Raw genomic sequence first — 18,079 nt, 5'->3', positions numbered from 1 at the left:
CATCATTAAATCTAATTAGACCATTAACATCACATGTAACCTGGAGATCGGCTGAATAGATTTAAAAAAGGTTCAACTTAACTTATAACTGCGGGGAAGTTGGAAAACAAGCACATTTCCAAATAAAGTGAAGTGTTGGCCTTGTAAGCCATTGATATATATTGAGGTTTGATTTTGACAGGCTTTGGATTCATCATTTTCATTAAAATTAAATATACAAGTATATATTCTTGAATATTCAAATAAATGTCTTCTGATTTCTTATTTTGGAGGATGAATTGTGGTGGATGTCAAACCTTTTATCTTAAGTTCATACAACAGGTTTAAAATTATAATTATAAAAAAAACTTGAAATGGTATTGGTTAATGTAAATGTTCATCATAGATTTATTATGTTACAAACAAAATTAACAGATTTATTTTGTTAATAATTTTCTAATAGCACTTCACAATTTTATTGATTCACTGACAACAAATATGTAAAAAAAATTAACCATGGTTTTACTACAGTTAAAAAAAAAACATGGTTACTGTAGTAAAACCATGGTAACCACAAAATAACCATGGTTTTGACAACCATGGTTTTCAAAAACCATAGTTAAACCATGGTTAGTGTAGTAAAACCATGGTTTTGCTCATAGTAATCAATACACTAAAAAAAACATGGTTACTACACTTTTACCACAATAAAACCATGGTTAATTTTCGTAAGGGTTGTGTCAATGACCATCAATCAATAAACGAGACTATATAACCTACTATATAAGAAACTTGAATTCAAAATTTATTTGAACACAAAAGTGGCTTGTAGTGCAATTACATTCATTAGTACACGTTTAAATTAGTCATGTTTTAAATGCAACATTTAAATAGGAAGCTATCAAATTACTGAAATAGTACATAAAAATAAAATAAGTTCATTAAGTGATTAAAACAGTTGTTTAGTCTTATAAAGATTAGTACCTATATAACTCTTTAAAACCGCGTCCAATAAGTCTTTAAAACCGCCATTATGTGATCTCAAATCTGCATAGCAACCGCCGGGTCCTCACAACCCCGACCAACTTCACCAGTTTCGCGTGTATCGTGTTTGTTGAAATTTTAAGTGATATTCTGTTTGTTTACTCCCCCCTAGTGGTCAAAATATTTTTTTCATTGTCCTAGTGTCAGGGGAACACTGGGTCCTCACAACACACCCTCGGGTCATGGTCCTCACAAATGTACTAAAACACGTATGTGTGTGTGTGTGTGTGTGTGTGTGTGTGTGTGTCTGTGTGTGTGTGTGTGTGTGTGTGTGTGTGTGTGTGTGTGTGTGTGTGTGTGTGTGTGTGTGTCTGTGTGTGTCTGTGTGTGTCTGTGTGTGTCTGTGTGTGTGTGTGTGTGTGTGCGTGTGCGTGTGCGTGTGTGTACATGAACAGATGAGTGTATTTTATTGTTCTGCATTATGTTGAGATGTATGTCTGATATAACCCAGTATATTTTTCTCTTCTCTTGTCTGTCTCAGAGTGTTTAATATAAGCAGTGGTAAACAGAAGAGATCTTATAAAGGCTCTGACAGAGATGATGGCAGTCTGCTTAACATACCTGCAAACTAGTCGCTTTTCGGCGAAAATCGCCGTTTTGAATTGAAAAAGGTCATCCACGTGAATCATGTAGATCCGAAGAGTTTTTTTTTTTTTTTTGGGGGGGGGGGTCTAAACTTCCCATAAACGGGAGTTTCAAAAACCTACTGCGGTCTGTTTCACAAAAACAATAAAAGCTCTTTGGTCATCACGTGAGGTCATCACAGTGTGGTTAAGGTTAGGATAGCCGATTGGTCAATGGATAGGAGCTGAACAAATGGGGTTACGTGAAGGGCGGGTCTTTGCGTTGCCAGCAGCTTCTATTAAAAGGCCTTGGCTGCATCAGCTTTCCCGCGGATTAAACTTTTCACGCTACCGCTACTGACACTGACGTTTGTTTTGAGGTTAGTTTTGAGGCACTTTGAGGCACTTTTGCTTGTCCGATTGCTGCAGGTTTTTGAAAATATAAGCCATTCTTGCTGCTCATAAAGGGTTTAAACATTGACATGCGCTCTTTTATATGTCAATGGCATTAATTAGGCATCGTTTAAAGGTGGAAATCTTACTGTTCAGATGCATACTAGTTCAAGATAATTTGCGATTTATAGATTTCACATCTGAAAGAAAGGGGTAACGTTAAGCGCGTTTTCTGTGCGTGCGTTTGTTCTGTGAATCACACGCAGAGGTGTAAAGTACTTAAGTAAATGTATGTTGTTACTGTACTTAAGGTTTTTTTTGGCTACTTTGTACTTTGTACTGAGTATCAAAAATATAAGCAACTTTTACTCTCTACTCAATTACATTTTTGATTGGGTATTTGTACTCTTTACTCCACTACATTTGAAATGACACTTAACGTTACTCGCTACATTGTTTATTCGTCAAATAAAAACGAGACGAAAGTGTCAGAGGGTGAAGATGGATAGAATCTGTGGTCGCGAGGTACGCACAAACACACAACTGAGGGACTTCATCTGGCGCCACGCAGGGCAATCCTATGATATCAAAATACTGCGAGAGCGAATCAAATACATATGGAGAAGTCTGGTCTCGCGGTACTTTGATGTCAAACGCTGAATGGCTTGCGTTGAGCCACCGTAGCGGGACATCTGCGTGCTGCGTATGCCATAAACTGTAGAGAAAAGTTCGCGTCTGGTCTGAGAGAAGAGATAAAGCGCAAACATATGGATGCATATCACATTTGCTTCTGTCAAGGGACCCTTTGTTAAACATGTGATGCTGCAATCAAAACAAAAGTGATGAGCGATTGCAGGAGGGCCATCCCGCACCTCAAAGGCAAGCACAAATGTTTACTCTGATGCTACTTTATCAGCTAACCTGAGCTGGTTGATATAACTTACTTTATAAGCCAAAATAAACCAGCGATGTCCTGTACTGATTGCCTGAGTAACTTAAGTACATTATAAGATTGATAATAAGTGTACAATTTCACTGTCCTCACATTAAATCAAGTATGCTGTAATGTATTTACTGTAAAGAGGGATGCATGACTGAAGAAATGTAGTGCACTTAATGTGAGATAGTGGTGTTACGTCTACTACATGTGTTTTCAATTAATCTTTCAAATGAACAACTTCACGTTTTTAATATGCAAATTTCTGTTACTGTATATTAACTGTAACAACCTACTGGACTCTATACTGGAATTTTTGATATATTTAGATTATAACTTTTTTAGGATTGGCCTAAATGTAAGAATATTTGGTAACACTTTACAATAAGGTTGATTAGTTAACATTAGTTAATGTATTAACTAACTTGAACAAACCACGAGCAATACATTTGTTACAGTATTTATTCATCTTTGTTAATGTTACTTAATACAAATTTAAGCTTTAATTGTTTGTTCATGTTAGTTCAGAGTGCATTAACTAATGTTAACAAGATTTTAATAAAGTATTAGTAATTGTTGAAATTAACATTAACAAAGATTAATAAATGCTGTATTAATGCAGTTCATTATTAGTTCATGTTAACTAATGTAGCTAACTAATGTTAACTAATGAACCTTATTGTAAACTGTTACCATATTTATATAACAATAGTAAGGGGGGGGGGGGGGTGCGGGCGCGTATACAATGTGTCACCTTTTTCAGCCCTTCTGAGTTTGCAGGTATGGCTTAAGGTGTGTGGTACAATATAACTCACCTGTCTGATGAACTCTTCCTGTACTAGTGTGTTCATCACATTTGAACATCTTTTCTTATCTTAAAACCTTAAACCGGTTTTCCTTGAGGAAGGTCTGCATTCATTACAAATAAATTATTTCAAATCAATATTATGAGGTAAATAGCTGTGTAATAAGCAGGATAATGTATAGTCAGCAGGTTGTAATCACAAAACAAGACCCTCTGCTTTGCATCTGGTCCTGATCACACTGTCCGGGTTTATTTCTGCAATAACATCCTGCTGACTATACATGATCACTTAATTAAAAACACCAAAAAGACATATAAACAACAATATAAACTTGATTTTAACCACAGGGGGACTTTAACTGTAAGCATTGCTCCCTTTCTCTACGGTAGAAATCATCTATTAGACATTTGTTTTTATAGTTCTTATCAATACATTGATATATCTATATGGTTTATTGTCTCAGTAGACATTATTAACTCCTTCATTACAACAGTGCATGGAGACAAAGATCTTAAACGTGTATATAATAATGATTGAGTTTTGAGTGTGGATGCATTGTAGATTGAGATGGACCCGTCTGGTGTGTATGTGGCCACCAGCTGCTCTGATAAAAGCATCAGTCTCTTTGACTTTATGACGGGAGAATGTCTAGCATCAATGTTCGGTCATTCAGGTAACCCTCGCTCCATTCATTCATATACCTGATCATATTTACAGAAATATTTATAAGACAAGAGGACTCTAGTTCTGATTAGGATTTGTTTTTCTTACAGATGTCATCAGCAGTCTGATGTTCACCGATGACTGCAGACATCTGATCTCCGCCTCAGGTGACAGGTGTGTGATCATATTTAATGATATATATCTCTCTGTGATGTCTTAACTCAGACTGTCATTGTTCACAGTTGTATCATTGTATGGCGACTGTCTCCTGAACTGACCATGAACATGAGAGAACGTCTGTGTCGGCTCAAACGCGGTCATACCGTTAAAAATCCTCCGTTCAGGTACCGTAAGATGCGATGTCACTGACGCTGAGAGGTTTGAAAATTTGAAGCATTTTGGATTGACATCCAGCACTCATGTTATACGTTCTGTGCAATGATAATTTCAGACGCTTGTCTGGTTTTACATTAAATGCATCACCGTCTACTGTGAGCTGCTACTCTGAAGATGAGGAGGATGATGAAGAATATAAGGGTCACCAGAACAGCAGTCAGCTTTTATCAGAGGACAGCGTTAAGGAAGAGACTGGTGAGAAACATCTATAAACTTTTACTCAACTAATCAAACACGACGCCTATGAAAGATTTCTACAACTGTGTTTTCATGTCTGTCAAAGGTGCTTCTGTTGAAGGAAGTCAATGCAGCGCGGTTAAGGTGAGTGAAAGTCATTTAGATGATAAATCACACAGTTAAGATCTGCAGTTTCACTAGCAGGGGTTATTGAGGATAGATAGCAGTAATGTATCTTCATGCTTTGGTACATTATGGAGTCCTCTGCTCGGAGTGAAGATGATGATGATGATGACCTGAGCAGGTTTTTTACTGTAGATGTCATTGTGGTTGTGATTGTCTTTAGGGATCTTCTGCAGTGTGTCGTCTGTCTGAAGTTCCTCCTCGGCCACGGAGACGTTGGTCCTGTCGGATGGGCTCTCTGGAGCTGATGGTGAAATCTATGCTGGAACTTCGGCAGCTGGATTCTCTTTCTAAAGCCCAGAACAGAGGCCGTATAGAGCGGCTCGGGGTGGAGGAACGGGGCAGCACCTTTAGTCTGCAGGTGATGATAACTGCTGTCACACATATAACCTAGAAATATCTGGAAACAACATTGTGTTTGTGTAAGGCTTAAAGATGAATTAGCCATGAAACACCAATGAATCTGTGTCCGTGTTAAGGATTGGAGTAAAACGCATCGAGTTCGACCTCGTTCCGCTTGGCTCGCCCCGGCTTCGACACCAGAACCTGAAGGTGTTGTTGTGTACGCAGAGGATTGGCCCAGCCTGTCTGAATCTTCATCTGAGCTCCAGGCCTCTGCTGCAGAGGGAAAGCCGCAGGATTGCCGGAGCTCCTCCAGTGGATTCTGCAGCGGTGAATCCAGTCCAGATCAAGACCATTCAGGTGTCACAGCGCACACACACTAGGGATGGACGTGCACGTGTACTTCATTACTTTGACATGACAGCAAAAATCTATTGTGAAAACCATGATCATGTGGGTTTTTTTGGCAGCATTTAGGAGATACCTTGAGGTCTGATTGGTTAGTTGTTGTGAGAGCATACGGTGGAGAGAATATTGTGAAAATGGATGATGTGTAGATTCACATTATGACGGATACATTAATGACTTAAGAACTTATTGCTGAATGTTTTGTGCTTCAGTGTTTGTGTACTGTATGGTTTAAAGCGTGCCGTTATGGAAAGAGCCCTAACCCAACTTGTACATAGAATTGAATAATTTTTCTGGTTTTGGAGTCCATTCACTTGATCTCTGGTAGCACTTTTAGCATAGCTTAGAATTGAATCTGATAGACCATTAGCATTCATTTTGCTGTTTTTTTGTCATTTTGTCCTTAGGGACCCAAAACGGAACCGAAGGCATCTCGACACATTTTCATGCCCAAAAGTCCACTTTGAGGTCATCTTTTCCTTATGATGATGATGATGAGTAATATTCACATTCTCTATAACAGAAGGTAATGAGAAAATATCGGTCTCTTTTATGTGCAGGAGCAGCACCCTATTAGTCCCGAAGACTCTTAACCCAGACCCCACCATCAGGCCTCAGACAACATGTTCTGGAAACAGCTCAGAAGATGTAGGAGATGTGAAGCCTCACGAGCGTGATCCATTGATGTGGTCCTCACCACAGAGGAGTCATCCATACCTGAGCAGGGTGCTCCAGAAATCTGCTTCAGTACAAAATCTGCCAACAGACGGTGAGTATTTTCACATATATTCCTCAGGTGTAGTAGGACACAGGAACTTGTCTTTTCACACTGACATTCATATTTAACAGACTATCAGAGCTGAAACATCTACTAACACATCTACAGCACAACATTCATAACAAACTCAAAACTTATGTGCTGTGTTTCTTTACTGTCACACAAATTGAGTCATGTATGAGGTTGGCGTGGGCGTCTCAATAATTGAGAATAAACCAGTTGTCAAAGTATCACTGTCAGTGTGAACGACCCCTGATGTGTGGGTCCAGTTGTTCACGTGTAAATTTACCTTCATCTTTTCAGCACGAAAGTCGCTGACACCAACCCGTCTGCGAAGAGAAGTGTATTCTCCCCTGTCCAAGCTCAAAATGGAGAAGACCGACTCCTCTCATCGTTTTTGTCCCACGACGCCGCCCCGCCCTCAGTCTTGGGAAAGCCCAAATGCCAAGCAGATTTCTAGGGCTCGCTCTTACATGAGCCCCACCACCAGCTCCATAGCCAAAATCGCCCGCTCCGTGTCCGTAGGAGACGGCCTCTGTTCAGACGTGACCTCTCGCGAGACCTTGCCGAGCACGTTACCGTTCAGCCCGTTACGAGAGAGGGATCCGTTCCCGTCTCGGTCTACAACCGTTTCGTGTGAATCTGAACATCTTCCTTCAAAAGCTGTTAAACCTCGATCCTGTCGGAGGACAATCGGTTCGTTTGCTGAGTGGCCAAGCAGAAGTAGCCCCGCACATGACAGCCATTATTTCCACAAAGACTCTCCTGCCGCTGAGGATCTTCACGTTGGTGCAAACGTTGATCATGTGTCAGCGGGGACCATCAGGCCGTTATCCTCTGCCGGTGATCCTGAAACCGTGAACCGGAACGAGACGTTCTCACGAGACGATCGCCCACGAGCAGCCGTCAAAGCTTTCTCCGTAACGTCCGACGCTCCTGATGTTCAAGGTATCTATGGTCCTTTTATATTCCTGCTGTCTGTGTTTGCTTGCTTTCTCACAATCCTCCTTCACTCGGGACTCGGTTCAGTTTTCTTTTGTTTGTGTTTTGAGTGCTTGATCAATGCAGATATGTGAAACATCTGAAGTTTAGTTGTAGCCGTTCTGCTGAAGTCATGTGATTTGAGATATGACAGATTCAGAGATGGGCATAAATAAATACATGGAAATAACATACAAATACTGTGTAGAAAATCTATTTGAATAGGAAAATACACAAAATACATGTGAAACTGACCATGACATCCTCACCTTATTCTAGAAAAGTCACTGATCCTCACGTGCATGAATGTTGGGATGGGGGTGGTGTGACTCTTTCTATTAAAAATACTCATCTTACGTGTATTTAAAATGCTTAAATACAAATTACATTCAAGTTTTTCCAATAGCATTTCTAATACAAAGTAGTATCTTGTCTTTCAAACATGTATTTTAATGTGAAATACTGCCTATCCCTTTTATTCATCAAATCACTATAATGCATGGCCTTGATGACTCGCTGGTTTTATAAAACAACAGCAGCAATATTAATGGTCAAGAACCTCAATCATCATAAACACACAAACAGACTTCAGCATGTTTTACCATGTGTTTACTGTGTTAACAGTCGTTCTCCTCTTGTTTTTGTAATCAGCATCAGTTAGTTTGGAGGAATGCAGGCGGGCCGCAGCTGAGCTGTGCAGTAGCGTACAGAAAACCACACGACTCTACAGAACGGTAACACAAACACAATAACACTGCAGCTCACGGCTCGTATCATTTCTGTACCACCAGCATCACCTAATGGACACCAAACCCATGCTGTCATTGAGTGATGCTGATGCAGAAATGGATCTTCACATAATCACAGCTTTTAAATGATGAATGCAGATCATGTTTGTTAAACAAGCAATTTCTCCTGCTATTAATCTGATCCTTGACTCTGTTGATCAGATTTGAATTTTAAAGACAATAAAGTGATGCCTTCAAACCAGAGATTGAGTTAACTGAGAATTTCCTGCCTTTTAGCAGTGATGGAAAGATCTGAAAGCCGTGTGACAGATTACACACATTAGTCTAAATGTAATTCAGCCCTGTCCAGTTGGTGACGGGTGTGTTTTTGATTTAAAGGTGCTGTAGAATGTAAAACTATATCTATGTAGGCATAGATAAATAATAAGAGTTCATGGTTATAACATATCATGAGCCTGAAACACGATTGTTTCCTCCTTCTTATGTAAACCTCAAAAGACCGCTGGAAAACAGACCAATCTCAACATAACACCGACTGTGATGTTACAGTCCAGATGTACACCCCTACATTAAATAAAGTCAATTTTTTCCAATGTAAGCTTCTGACATGAGCATCAGAGCAGAGCTCAACATTATTATTCATGGCCCTTTCAAATAACATAATAATAGACCATTTCAATCTAAAGACAAATCCTAGGGCTGTAAATGGACATGTAAAACTGACTCTGGATCATTAATAAAGCCACAAACCTTCTGTGTAGATATCAGAGAATAATTGAACAGATTATTACGATGCATTCTTTGGCACGTTTAAAGCAGCGCTGCGCAGACGGAGCACAGGTCTCTAAACTCTCTCGCTATACTGTGATGTCATACGCTGATAGATCTGCGCAGTGCTGCTGAAGTTTAACACAGTCTACTGTAATGATCGAGATCAATCTCCGGAACAAAATTAAAACTACAAGAAGACGTCGTCTGTCTGAGGTAAAGACACAAAATCTAATGACAATAGAGTCTGTTGCATTTATTGATGCGTTTATTACACACAGATGAACACTCAGTCAATGTGGATCAGGAGGAAGGATTCAGATACAGTACAGTGTTATACAGAAAGTCACTTTAATTCAGTTTAATTTGTACACTTCTGTTGATATTTTAATCGCGATAGTCTTTAGTAATTTGATTTGTTCATATTTGCCTGTTCAAGCTCAAAGGTTGTGTGTTTATCACCTCCACAGTCACTGCAGTTAAAGAACAAGCATTTATTCATCAGCTTATTGTAATGTTGAACATGAGTCACAATCTCTTCACTAATAAATACACAACGTATATATGCTGATCTTTAAAGTTCATGATTAAGACTGAAACGTGTACAGTATATCATATGTGTGATGTGTTTTTTCCAGCTGATCTCCGACTCCACAGAGTCTTGTGTCCAGCAGCAGCAGCAGCAGCAGGTTTTGTGGGACGCTTTGCTCCGTGTGGGATCAGAACTGGATTCAGTCCGTGCGTCTGGACCTGTGATGGTTGGGGAGGGAAAGATGACAGTGGCTTTACTGGAGCAATACTCTCAACTTCTGCTGCAGTCCGTGGAGAAGAAACTTCATCAAAACATGTAGCTCTCTCTTATCTTATCTTCTCTTCTCTGTCTTTTATTTGCTTTTAATACACGCTTTTAATTTTCATAACCGTGTCTCAGCAAGAGTGAGATCTTTACATTGAGCTTTATGTTGTTGTATGTCAATGAATCCTGCTTTACTTTGCTGTAGTTTCAATTTTAGATTGCTGTGAGTTTGTATTTGTTTTATTGTCAAAGTAAATTATGTTTAGTATTTTAAGATCTTATCATGGCCATATTGAGTACTCATTTCTATATCTGATGATTTCTATGTAGATTTTTATTTATTTATTTGTTTGTATTTATTTATATTTGACTGTGATTGTTTGATTTCTTCTGTTGTGTGTCAGATGTTACACCACAGATTTCTTACACAATAAACTGAAAAAGAAGAAGAATATAAAGTAGTTTTGTTCATGATTTTTGGTTTACGTAAGGAATAATTGTCGACAGGCCGTTGAATTATTCAAAAAGTATGCACATGCAAGGTGGAAATGCGGCATGACGCGAAGCGGTTAACATTATTTTCAAATAATTCAACGGCCCGTCGTCAATGATTCCTCTTATACCACAGGTCAGGTGTGTTTATCTCTGATCCAGTCAGAATAAAGCGATCAACAGCTATAACTACATTTATATAGTTGTTAACAATTATACACAACTAAATATTCCCACGCAGCATTGGCATTATAAGCTGTTGTGATGATGAGATGATCTGCTCCCAAAGTCTGGGTCCAGTGGTGAAAATGAATTCATGAAAGTGGTTTTAAATGAATCTCAGATGGTTTCAGTATTTGCTATGATATACACGGCAGGTAAAATATAAGTATTTAATTAATACTTTGTACAAAAGCCTGTGTTGGTAATGAAAGCGTATAGAGAAATGAGTCGCATACATTGCTCAGCTGTGATTTTGACTCTATCGACAATGCTCAAAACTCTTTGTGAACTCTGACCTTTAGTTATTTCTATAGATTATCAATTGGATTGAAGTCAGGTGATTGGCTGAGCTGTTCTAGCAGCATTATTTGCTTTCTCTGCTTTTTTCTGGCTGTGTGTTTGTGTTTTCTCATCATGAGATGTTTCTTACATGACACCTAGGCAGATATTATTGTATCTGATAGGCAGCTGCTATTATTTGCACTGATAAGGGGCAGGATTGTTTTTTAATTACAGGCTGTTTGGGCTTTCATGCCTTTTTGCACCTCCTTGTCTTTAGGGGTCCAATACATTTTCCTGTGTCCTTTTACATAATTACCCATACAGTACCTTAATTTATGGAGCTCTATGGTGTGATTTCTTTGCATGGGTTGTTAACATCTGGTGAACGTTTCATGTCAGTAGAACCTTCCGAAATACGATATTTCTTAAGCATCATTTGTTTTATTTAGTTGAATATTTAGTTAACTGTCTAATATATCGTTGACATGGCTATAAAGCTCTGATATACTTGGCTAACATTTCCACTGCTTTCATGAATAAAACGTAATGTTATCTCAGTTAATTGATAAAGCTGCTCATCCAGGTTTACTGAATATCATTATCATTGTACTGATGGAAATTTGTACGTGAACTACTAAGTTCAACCCGTCTTACTCGAATTCAATTTATTTCTGTAGTGATTATTTTTACAATGATGCATTGTTGCTAAGTGGCTTTAAAAAAACACTGCATAGAATTAAAAAAGCTATAATCATTTATTATTATTATTATTATTATTACAAATCTCCTGTAAACTTTACATTCGCCATCCTGTCTGTGTACAGAAAGAGCAGTTTTATATATTAGATGTATAAATGAATGTTAAGTCACAAGGAGATGTGCTGAGCCGACAGTAATGTGGATCATTGTAAATAAAATCCCAGGCGTCACACATCGAGTCATAAATAAAAACTCTTCAATCCAATCAGGGCAGCGAGTCGAGGTTGACTGATGTCAGCGTGACGTCATGCAGGATGTTGACGCGGTCGATCAAATTCACTTCTCTGATGCGATGCTGAAAGTTGAAGACGGGCGTGTTGTTCACCGCGACCTTGAACTCCGTGATCGTACAGAGAATCTTCATCTACAGAGGAGATCACATGAATTATTCATTCATTAACGAAGCCCTGATTCATTCCTCCACACATCTACTGTAACAGGGTTAGGGTTAGAAATGAAGCCTTTGATTCGCTCAACGACAGGTTTATGTGATGTGAGATCATCTCTTCTTGGGATCTCCAGCTTCTTTCATCCCACCAATAAACGGGACACGTTTGAAAAGGTTTTTCTTATTAGGAACCGGATTGCGGAGTAAAAACCGCAGCGTGTCGTTTACCTCGAAGTGATGTCCGGGTGTGAAGGGGAAAGGCGCAAGCAGGTCACGCTCCTCTCGACCCCAGAGCTCGCCCACCTTATGATTACGCACGAGCACCGGTTTCCCACCTTCACTGAATCGTGGGTTGATGTGAAGGGCGATGTCGTTACCGCGCAGGAAATTAATTGTGAACCTGTTGGAAAAAGAAACATAAATGACACGCTCTGTGTAAAGAAAAGAAATAGTTTGCGGTTAAACACATGTGCCAACACTCACATTTTAGCATCGGGTTTAATTTGACCTCTGATCGTCAGCATCAGTTTGTCGTAGATGCCACGAGGAAAGTTCATGTTGAAGGGCACCGTCTGAAACATCAGAAACTCTTCAATAGCAGAAACATCTATAACAAATATCAAGAGTGGCGTGAAGAGATGCTAACAGTTTTATGCATTTTCGTGGTTTTAATGGTGTGGCCATCTGTATTGTTTGGCTTCTGCTATGCTGTCCATTGCCACATAACTGCTAAACACTTTAATATTTGCATTTGTCATTTATTTGGCCTGCACTCTTATCACCAAATCATTCTGGGTCACAACTAGTGTAGTGTCTTACAACAGGAGCGGTGGATGGTGCCGGTGGCCACGGCTGCAGCGCTCCTCCTGTGGGGCCTTGATAGGGCCAACCCGGTTGCCCAGGATTACCATGCCATGCTGGGTGGACGGGAGATGGTAGGTGTCCGGACGGGACAGGTAGTTGTGCAGGTTGGGTTGGTTGAGCAGGTGGGTTTGGTTGAGCAGGTGGGTTTGGTTGAGCAGGTGGGCTTGGTTGAGCAGGTGGGCTTGGTTGAGCAGGTGGGCTAGGTTGAACTGGTGGGCTTGGTTGGAATGGTTGGCTTGGTTGAAATGGTTGGCTTGGTTGGAATGGTGAACTTGGTTGGAATGGTGAACTTGGTTGGAATGGTGAGCTGGGCTGGTTTGTCAGAGTTGTCGGAGAATAGGGCCAGCTTGATTGAATGGGTTGAACTGGCCAGGTCGGTGGGACTGCTGTACCGGCAGTCATGGGCCAGTTAGGGTTAGCTGGCTGGTTGGGTTGGCAGGGCCAGTAGGGTTGACAGGGTTGAGTGGGCCACACAGCACCAGGTGTCTGCTGAACTATTTGTGGATAACCATTGTTACATTGCTGACCAGACGAAGGGCAACTCATGGCACCTGTGAAGACTAGAGCTGTATAATAGCAAACAAACTATCAGCACATGTTTAATTACTTTCAGGGAAAACTTTATATACTGTATGATTGTTTATGAATCAAGTAACATTGAAAGAGGCTATATATACTGCAACATAACAAATTGTAATGAGGAGAAGGGGCTCTGAATACATTCTGAGTTCACTGCACATACGGTCATATATCAGCATTTATACCATGGGTCTGTTGAATGCTTTATTCTGATTGGCTAAGAAATTGTTTCACGAGTGTTGATTTATTTAAACACACACCTGAACTGTCAAATGTCTTAAATGTTTGTGGTATAAGAGGAATAATTGACTTTGAATTGTATGAAAATAAATAATTCACACCAGCGTTGTGCTGCTTTCCACCTTGGGTGTGATTTTAAAGTATTATTAATGGTATATAAATCACTCAGTGGACTAGGACCTCAATACATTGCTGATATGCTCATTGAATATAAACCCATCAGATCACTCAGATCATTAGGATCACATCAGCTAGAAATACCAAGGGTTCACTCAAAGCAAGGAGAGTCAGCTTTTAGCTATTATGCCAGTCGCAGCTGGAACCAGCTTCCAGAAGAGATCAGATGTGCTCCAACAGTAGCCACTTTCAAATCCAGACTCAAAACACATCTGTTTAGCTATGCATTTACTGAATGAGCACTATGCTGCGTCCGAACTGATTGCACTATATTATATATGCACTATTTTAATTATTTTTCTCTTGATTTTATTCTTAATTTTTAACTGTTTTATACTTTTATTCCTGTTTTATTCTTTTTCACACATTTAAACAGTTTTTATTAAAATCACATTTATTTTCTTTTAATTGATATTTTAAATTCATGTATCTTTGATTTTTGTTTTCTCATTTCTATGTAAAGCACTTTGAATGACCTTTGTGTATGAAATGTGCTATACAAATAAACTTGCCTTGCCTTGCCTTGCCTTGCATTATTTTCATAGAATTCAATGGCATGTTTAGCTGCTTTCACCCTAAGAGATTATACAGTAATGTACGATCTGTGAATCTTGTTTTTGAATAAAAATCTCATAACAAAGGAGAGGAATCTGTCACATTTCATCTAAAATGACATTCATAATCATAGCAGTAATCAAACGTCTATTACACCGCTTAATAAATCTGAGTAAATAAATACTGGCTATTAAAACAAATGCAAACCTTTAGCAAAACACTCAGTGATTTCTGAAATAAATAAGAATGAGTTTAATATGACAGTACCTGTGGAGATGATGTGCAGTGGATGAAGACTGAAGAGAAGACAGAAGATTAGAGAAAATCCTTCATTTATATCCGTCCGCTCCTCATGACTCCCGCTTGTTTATTCACTCCCAACATTCCACATCATAATTGACAAACTAGACAGCGGAGGAATCTGCGTCTGACACACACATTACATACAGACAATGATTTTATAAAACCCATTTAATTTTATGAGGACCCTGAGCTCACATTAAATGAAGTGTTCAAACCATCGCTCTAACATGGATCATAACATCAGTCAAGTACTGTTTAAAGATTTATATCTCAAAGACCAAACAAACACACGTTAATCAATGGAAAAATAATTGTAAAAATGATGATGATTACAAACATCATTTTAATGACTTCGAGTGTAACTTTTAGCTGTACTCAACCATGTGTACTGTAACTGCAAATGTTATATATAAATGACATACTGATACAAATAGATGTAAAAGTTAAGGTAAGGAGGTGCTTGCACTAGTTACTTGTTAAAAAGTGACAAATATTTACTGTTTTAATCGAAAAGGTTTACACTCATTGTACACTATTGAGGTGGTATTTGAGTGAGTTTCTATAACAGTAGCTCATTGTCAGAGGATTCATCACAATACTTCTTATTGTCCATTATTAGATTTACATTTCCACAAAACAGACACTTTGGCAAACACGGTTATCAGTGTTCAATGCAGTAAGCAGAATTTCTGTGAACCGTTACATTATGATTTGATTTATTAAACTGTAGATAAATGTATTTGCTCATGATTAAAAGTTGCGCAGACTCTTCAGGTTTATAGGATGTTGCTGGTGAAATCCTAACAGTTAAATGTTAAATAGCACACAGTCACATGATTCCTCATTGGTGCATTAATAAAGCTCTTATGATGATGTGACTCTGATTCACACTGAACAGAAACATGCGCTGTAGAGACATAATGCAATTATACAGCATTCAGCTGCTGTTTTCACTGCGTGTGTGTGTGTGTGTGAGTGTGTGTGTCATGTGCAAACATCATCACAACAACAAGCGTTTCTCATCTCACTAATGCACTACTTTCCACATGTTCACATCACACATGAGGTCATTTCTATCCATCATGGCAGAACAACACACATCTGTATGATCTGATATGATCGTCCTTTACAACAGAAGCTCTTTGCATGTTGTGCAGCTGTATCTTTCAAACAGGGAGGAAAACCATGTCTTTGTAATGAATGTGATTGTGACATCTCACATGATGCTTTGACTTGCAAGAAACATTTCTGCCGCTTACTAGAACCGAGCAGATTGATTATATCGCCCCAAAATGCCCAGGGAATGAACACAAAAACATTTCTGATGTCTTGAGAAGGAGATGACACATGATATCAATGAAGAACAACAGAACAACACTAAGACTTTAAGGCACATCTCCATCCATGTGTTTGTCTGCTGTCCTTCTGTGCCACATTAAAAACACACCACAACCTCTTCATAAAACACATCTTTAACAATTCAGACTGTTCAAATAACTCAAGCATTGCATAACATTACATCATAAATGCCATCTAATCATTTCTTTACCTTTATTTCTATCTTCATTCAATATTTTTAACATCCCTGTAGCTCAGTTGGTAAAGCATTGTGTTAGCAGTCTCACCCATTTCAATGATTTATGATCATACATGTTTTGTCTACAGTTGCTGAGAGTCTTGATTGTTAAGACTTAAACAATTAAACCCAACTTTTGCAGATACGAACAGAAAATGACAATGAATAATAATTCATGAACAATAATCTGCCAAAATAATGATCTGACACAACCAGAAACAACTGTTGAGTCATAACTTTGGTTAAGGTAATTCCCTGAGAGTTGTTTTGAGGTGTGTGAATGAGCTGAGGCAGTTTTTCCTCCAGTTAATTCATGTTAATGAAGAAGTTGACACATCTAATAATGCGCAGTCTAGTTATTACTTTAATGTCTACGCACATATTTCACATAAAACACGCATGTTAATAGATTACTGAGGTAAATGTAAGTAAAACGTGTTGGTGACAGTTCACTGAGCTACACTTTTACTGTGGTAAAACTTGTACTGTAGGTAAGTCTCTTTATCTTTAGTTCAATGGTTATCGTATTAAATGATTACTTTGATATATAGGTCAAATTAGACCAAAAATAAACTTGATAAAAGACATTGTGCATTCATTAGCTAGGTTTTTTATTATAACATCTCTAGACAACATTTAAAAGGAGGTCTTATGGCGACGAATGGTCCAATAGCAAAGCCTTTAGGTATGACACGCTATATTGACGACCTATCAGCAACGACCCTTTTGGCTCATGAATATTAAAACACAAACCTTTTTCATAGTAGGATAAGAGAAGTGTTGCTGTCGGCTGTCACGCGCTGTGATTGCCAGCAGCCCGGATCCCGGAGCGGCTCATAATAACATGGCGCGGAAAAGCACATAGCATTGTTTGTTTCCTCACCACAACATTCCCGAGAAGCGGCAGAAATCACGTGAAGGACATGTGACGAGCTGACGAGCGGGAATCGGTGAGAAACGCATCTTTCTCTTCTTTCTTAGCATCACGCCGTCGTGTGATTGGATGTGATGGTGATTATATTGCAGCGTAATGCAGATCAGGGCTGCAACTCTCATGCATGCGTTGCTGAAACGGCCCGTGAAGGATTTGCGTTCGCTTCGGCTCGCGGGCCTTTGACGCGCCGCGTCGCGCCGCCGCTGTCCGTGGTGCTGAAGCGCATTCAAGGCACTCAAAGCATCTGAGCAAATATAAATGCACGAAACATTGACGAATGAATGTGACTTTGTGAAAATCTATGTTTGTCACTGTTGTATGTGGTCACGAGACGTTCATGTGGCCTGCTGTCACTCTTCAGCAATAACAACATTCATAAAGATAAAGATCATAAAGACGCTCTCAGTATTACAAGCAATAGAAATGTTGTCTCAGCTAAAGTAATGCGCATTTATGGATTTAATAATGTACCTGAAACATTAAAAGCTTGCGGTTGTTACCTTATCTGACCTTTAAAATGACGTTTGTTGATTTTGTTAGGATCTGTGATCTAGAGTATTCCTGCACTCCATAAATAAACAGCATACATTTGTAAACGTACATTAACCCATATCCATGACTGTGACAAGAACATTAAACACATGTAGGAACAAACATTCAACAACAGGTCAACGTAAAGTTAACATTAAACGCTGAATCCTATTATAGTCCTATTGGGTTGATTCGGCCATATTAGGTTATGTGA

At 39.0% G+C, this 18,079-nt stretch overlaps 3 protein-coding genes across 6 annotated transcripts in view; 2 read left to right on the top strand and 1 right to left on the bottom strand.

Annotated features, from left to right (window-relative positions):
- Window positions 1–10,421, top strand: part of LOC135738520 (mitogen-activated protein kinase-binding protein 1-like) — a 41,170-nt gene extending 30,749 nt beyond the window's left edge. Inside the window, exons 16-27 of the mRNA XM_073811492.1 lie at window positions 1,505–1,586; window positions 4,284–4,395; window positions 4,496–4,559; window positions 4,628–4,729; window positions 4,837–4,976; window positions 5,065–5,102; window positions 5,305–5,502; window positions 5,621–5,843; window positions 6,415–6,660; window positions 6,973–7,617; window positions 8,302–8,384; window positions 9,806–10,421. Coding sequence (XP_073667593.1) covers window positions 1,505–1,586; window positions 4,284–4,395; window positions 4,496–4,559; window positions 4,628–4,729; window positions 4,837–4,976; window positions 5,065–5,102; window positions 5,305–5,502; window positions 5,621–5,843; window positions 6,415–6,660; window positions 6,973–7,617; window positions 8,302–8,384; window positions 9,806–10,018 — 2,146 coding nt within the window. The 3' untranslated portion in view covers window positions 10,019–10,421. The remainder of the gene's footprint in view (window positions 1–1,504; window positions 1,587–4,283; window positions 4,396–4,495; window positions 4,560–4,627; window positions 4,730–4,836; window positions 4,977–5,064; window positions 5,103–5,304; window positions 5,503–5,620; window positions 5,844–6,414; window positions 6,661–6,972; window positions 7,618–8,301; window positions 8,385–9,805) is intronic.
- A 763-nt stretch (window positions 10,422–11,184) lies between these two features.
- LOC135738522 (uncharacterized) lies at window positions 11,185–17,237 on the bottom strand. Its single transcript, XM_065256625.2, has 6 exons — window positions 17,154–17,237; window positions 14,789–14,948; window positions 12,926–13,536; window positions 12,590–12,678; window positions 12,335–12,506; window positions 11,185–12,082 (listed from the first exon to the last, which is right to left on the bottom strand). The coding sequence occupies exons 3-6, from the start codon at window positions 13,514–13,516 to the stop codon at window positions 11,924–11,926; spliced, it is 1,011 nt and encodes a 336-aa protein (XP_065112697.1). The 5' UTR covers window positions 13,517–13,536; window positions 14,789–14,948; window positions 17,154–17,237; the 3' UTR covers window positions 11,185–11,923.
- pak5 (p21 protein (Cdc42/Rac)-activated kinase 5) overlaps window positions 17,210–18,079 on the top strand; it is a 36,287-nt gene continuing 35,417 nt past the window's right edge. For 2 of the 4 annotated variants that reach the window (XM_073811366.1, XM_073811363.1), the window contains exon 1: window positions 17,210–17,350. The gene's annotated coding sequence lies outside the window, so the exon portion shown is untranslated. The remainder of the gene's footprint in view (window positions 17,351–18,079) is intronic. The other 2 variants (XM_073811367.1, XM_073811368.1) reach the window with 2 other exon arrangements.

Source organism: Paramisgurnus dabryanus, chromosome 12 (genome assembly GCF_030506205.2).
Source record: "Paramisgurnus dabryanus chromosome 12, PD_genome_1.1, whole genome shotgun sequence".
Taxonomy (NCBI): Eukaryota; Metazoa; Chordata; class Actinopteri; order Cypriniformes; family Cobitidae; genus Paramisgurnus; species Paramisgurnus dabryanus.
Note: the sequence above shows the minus strand (reverse complement) of the source record. Positions and strands in the feature narration are given on the sequence as shown.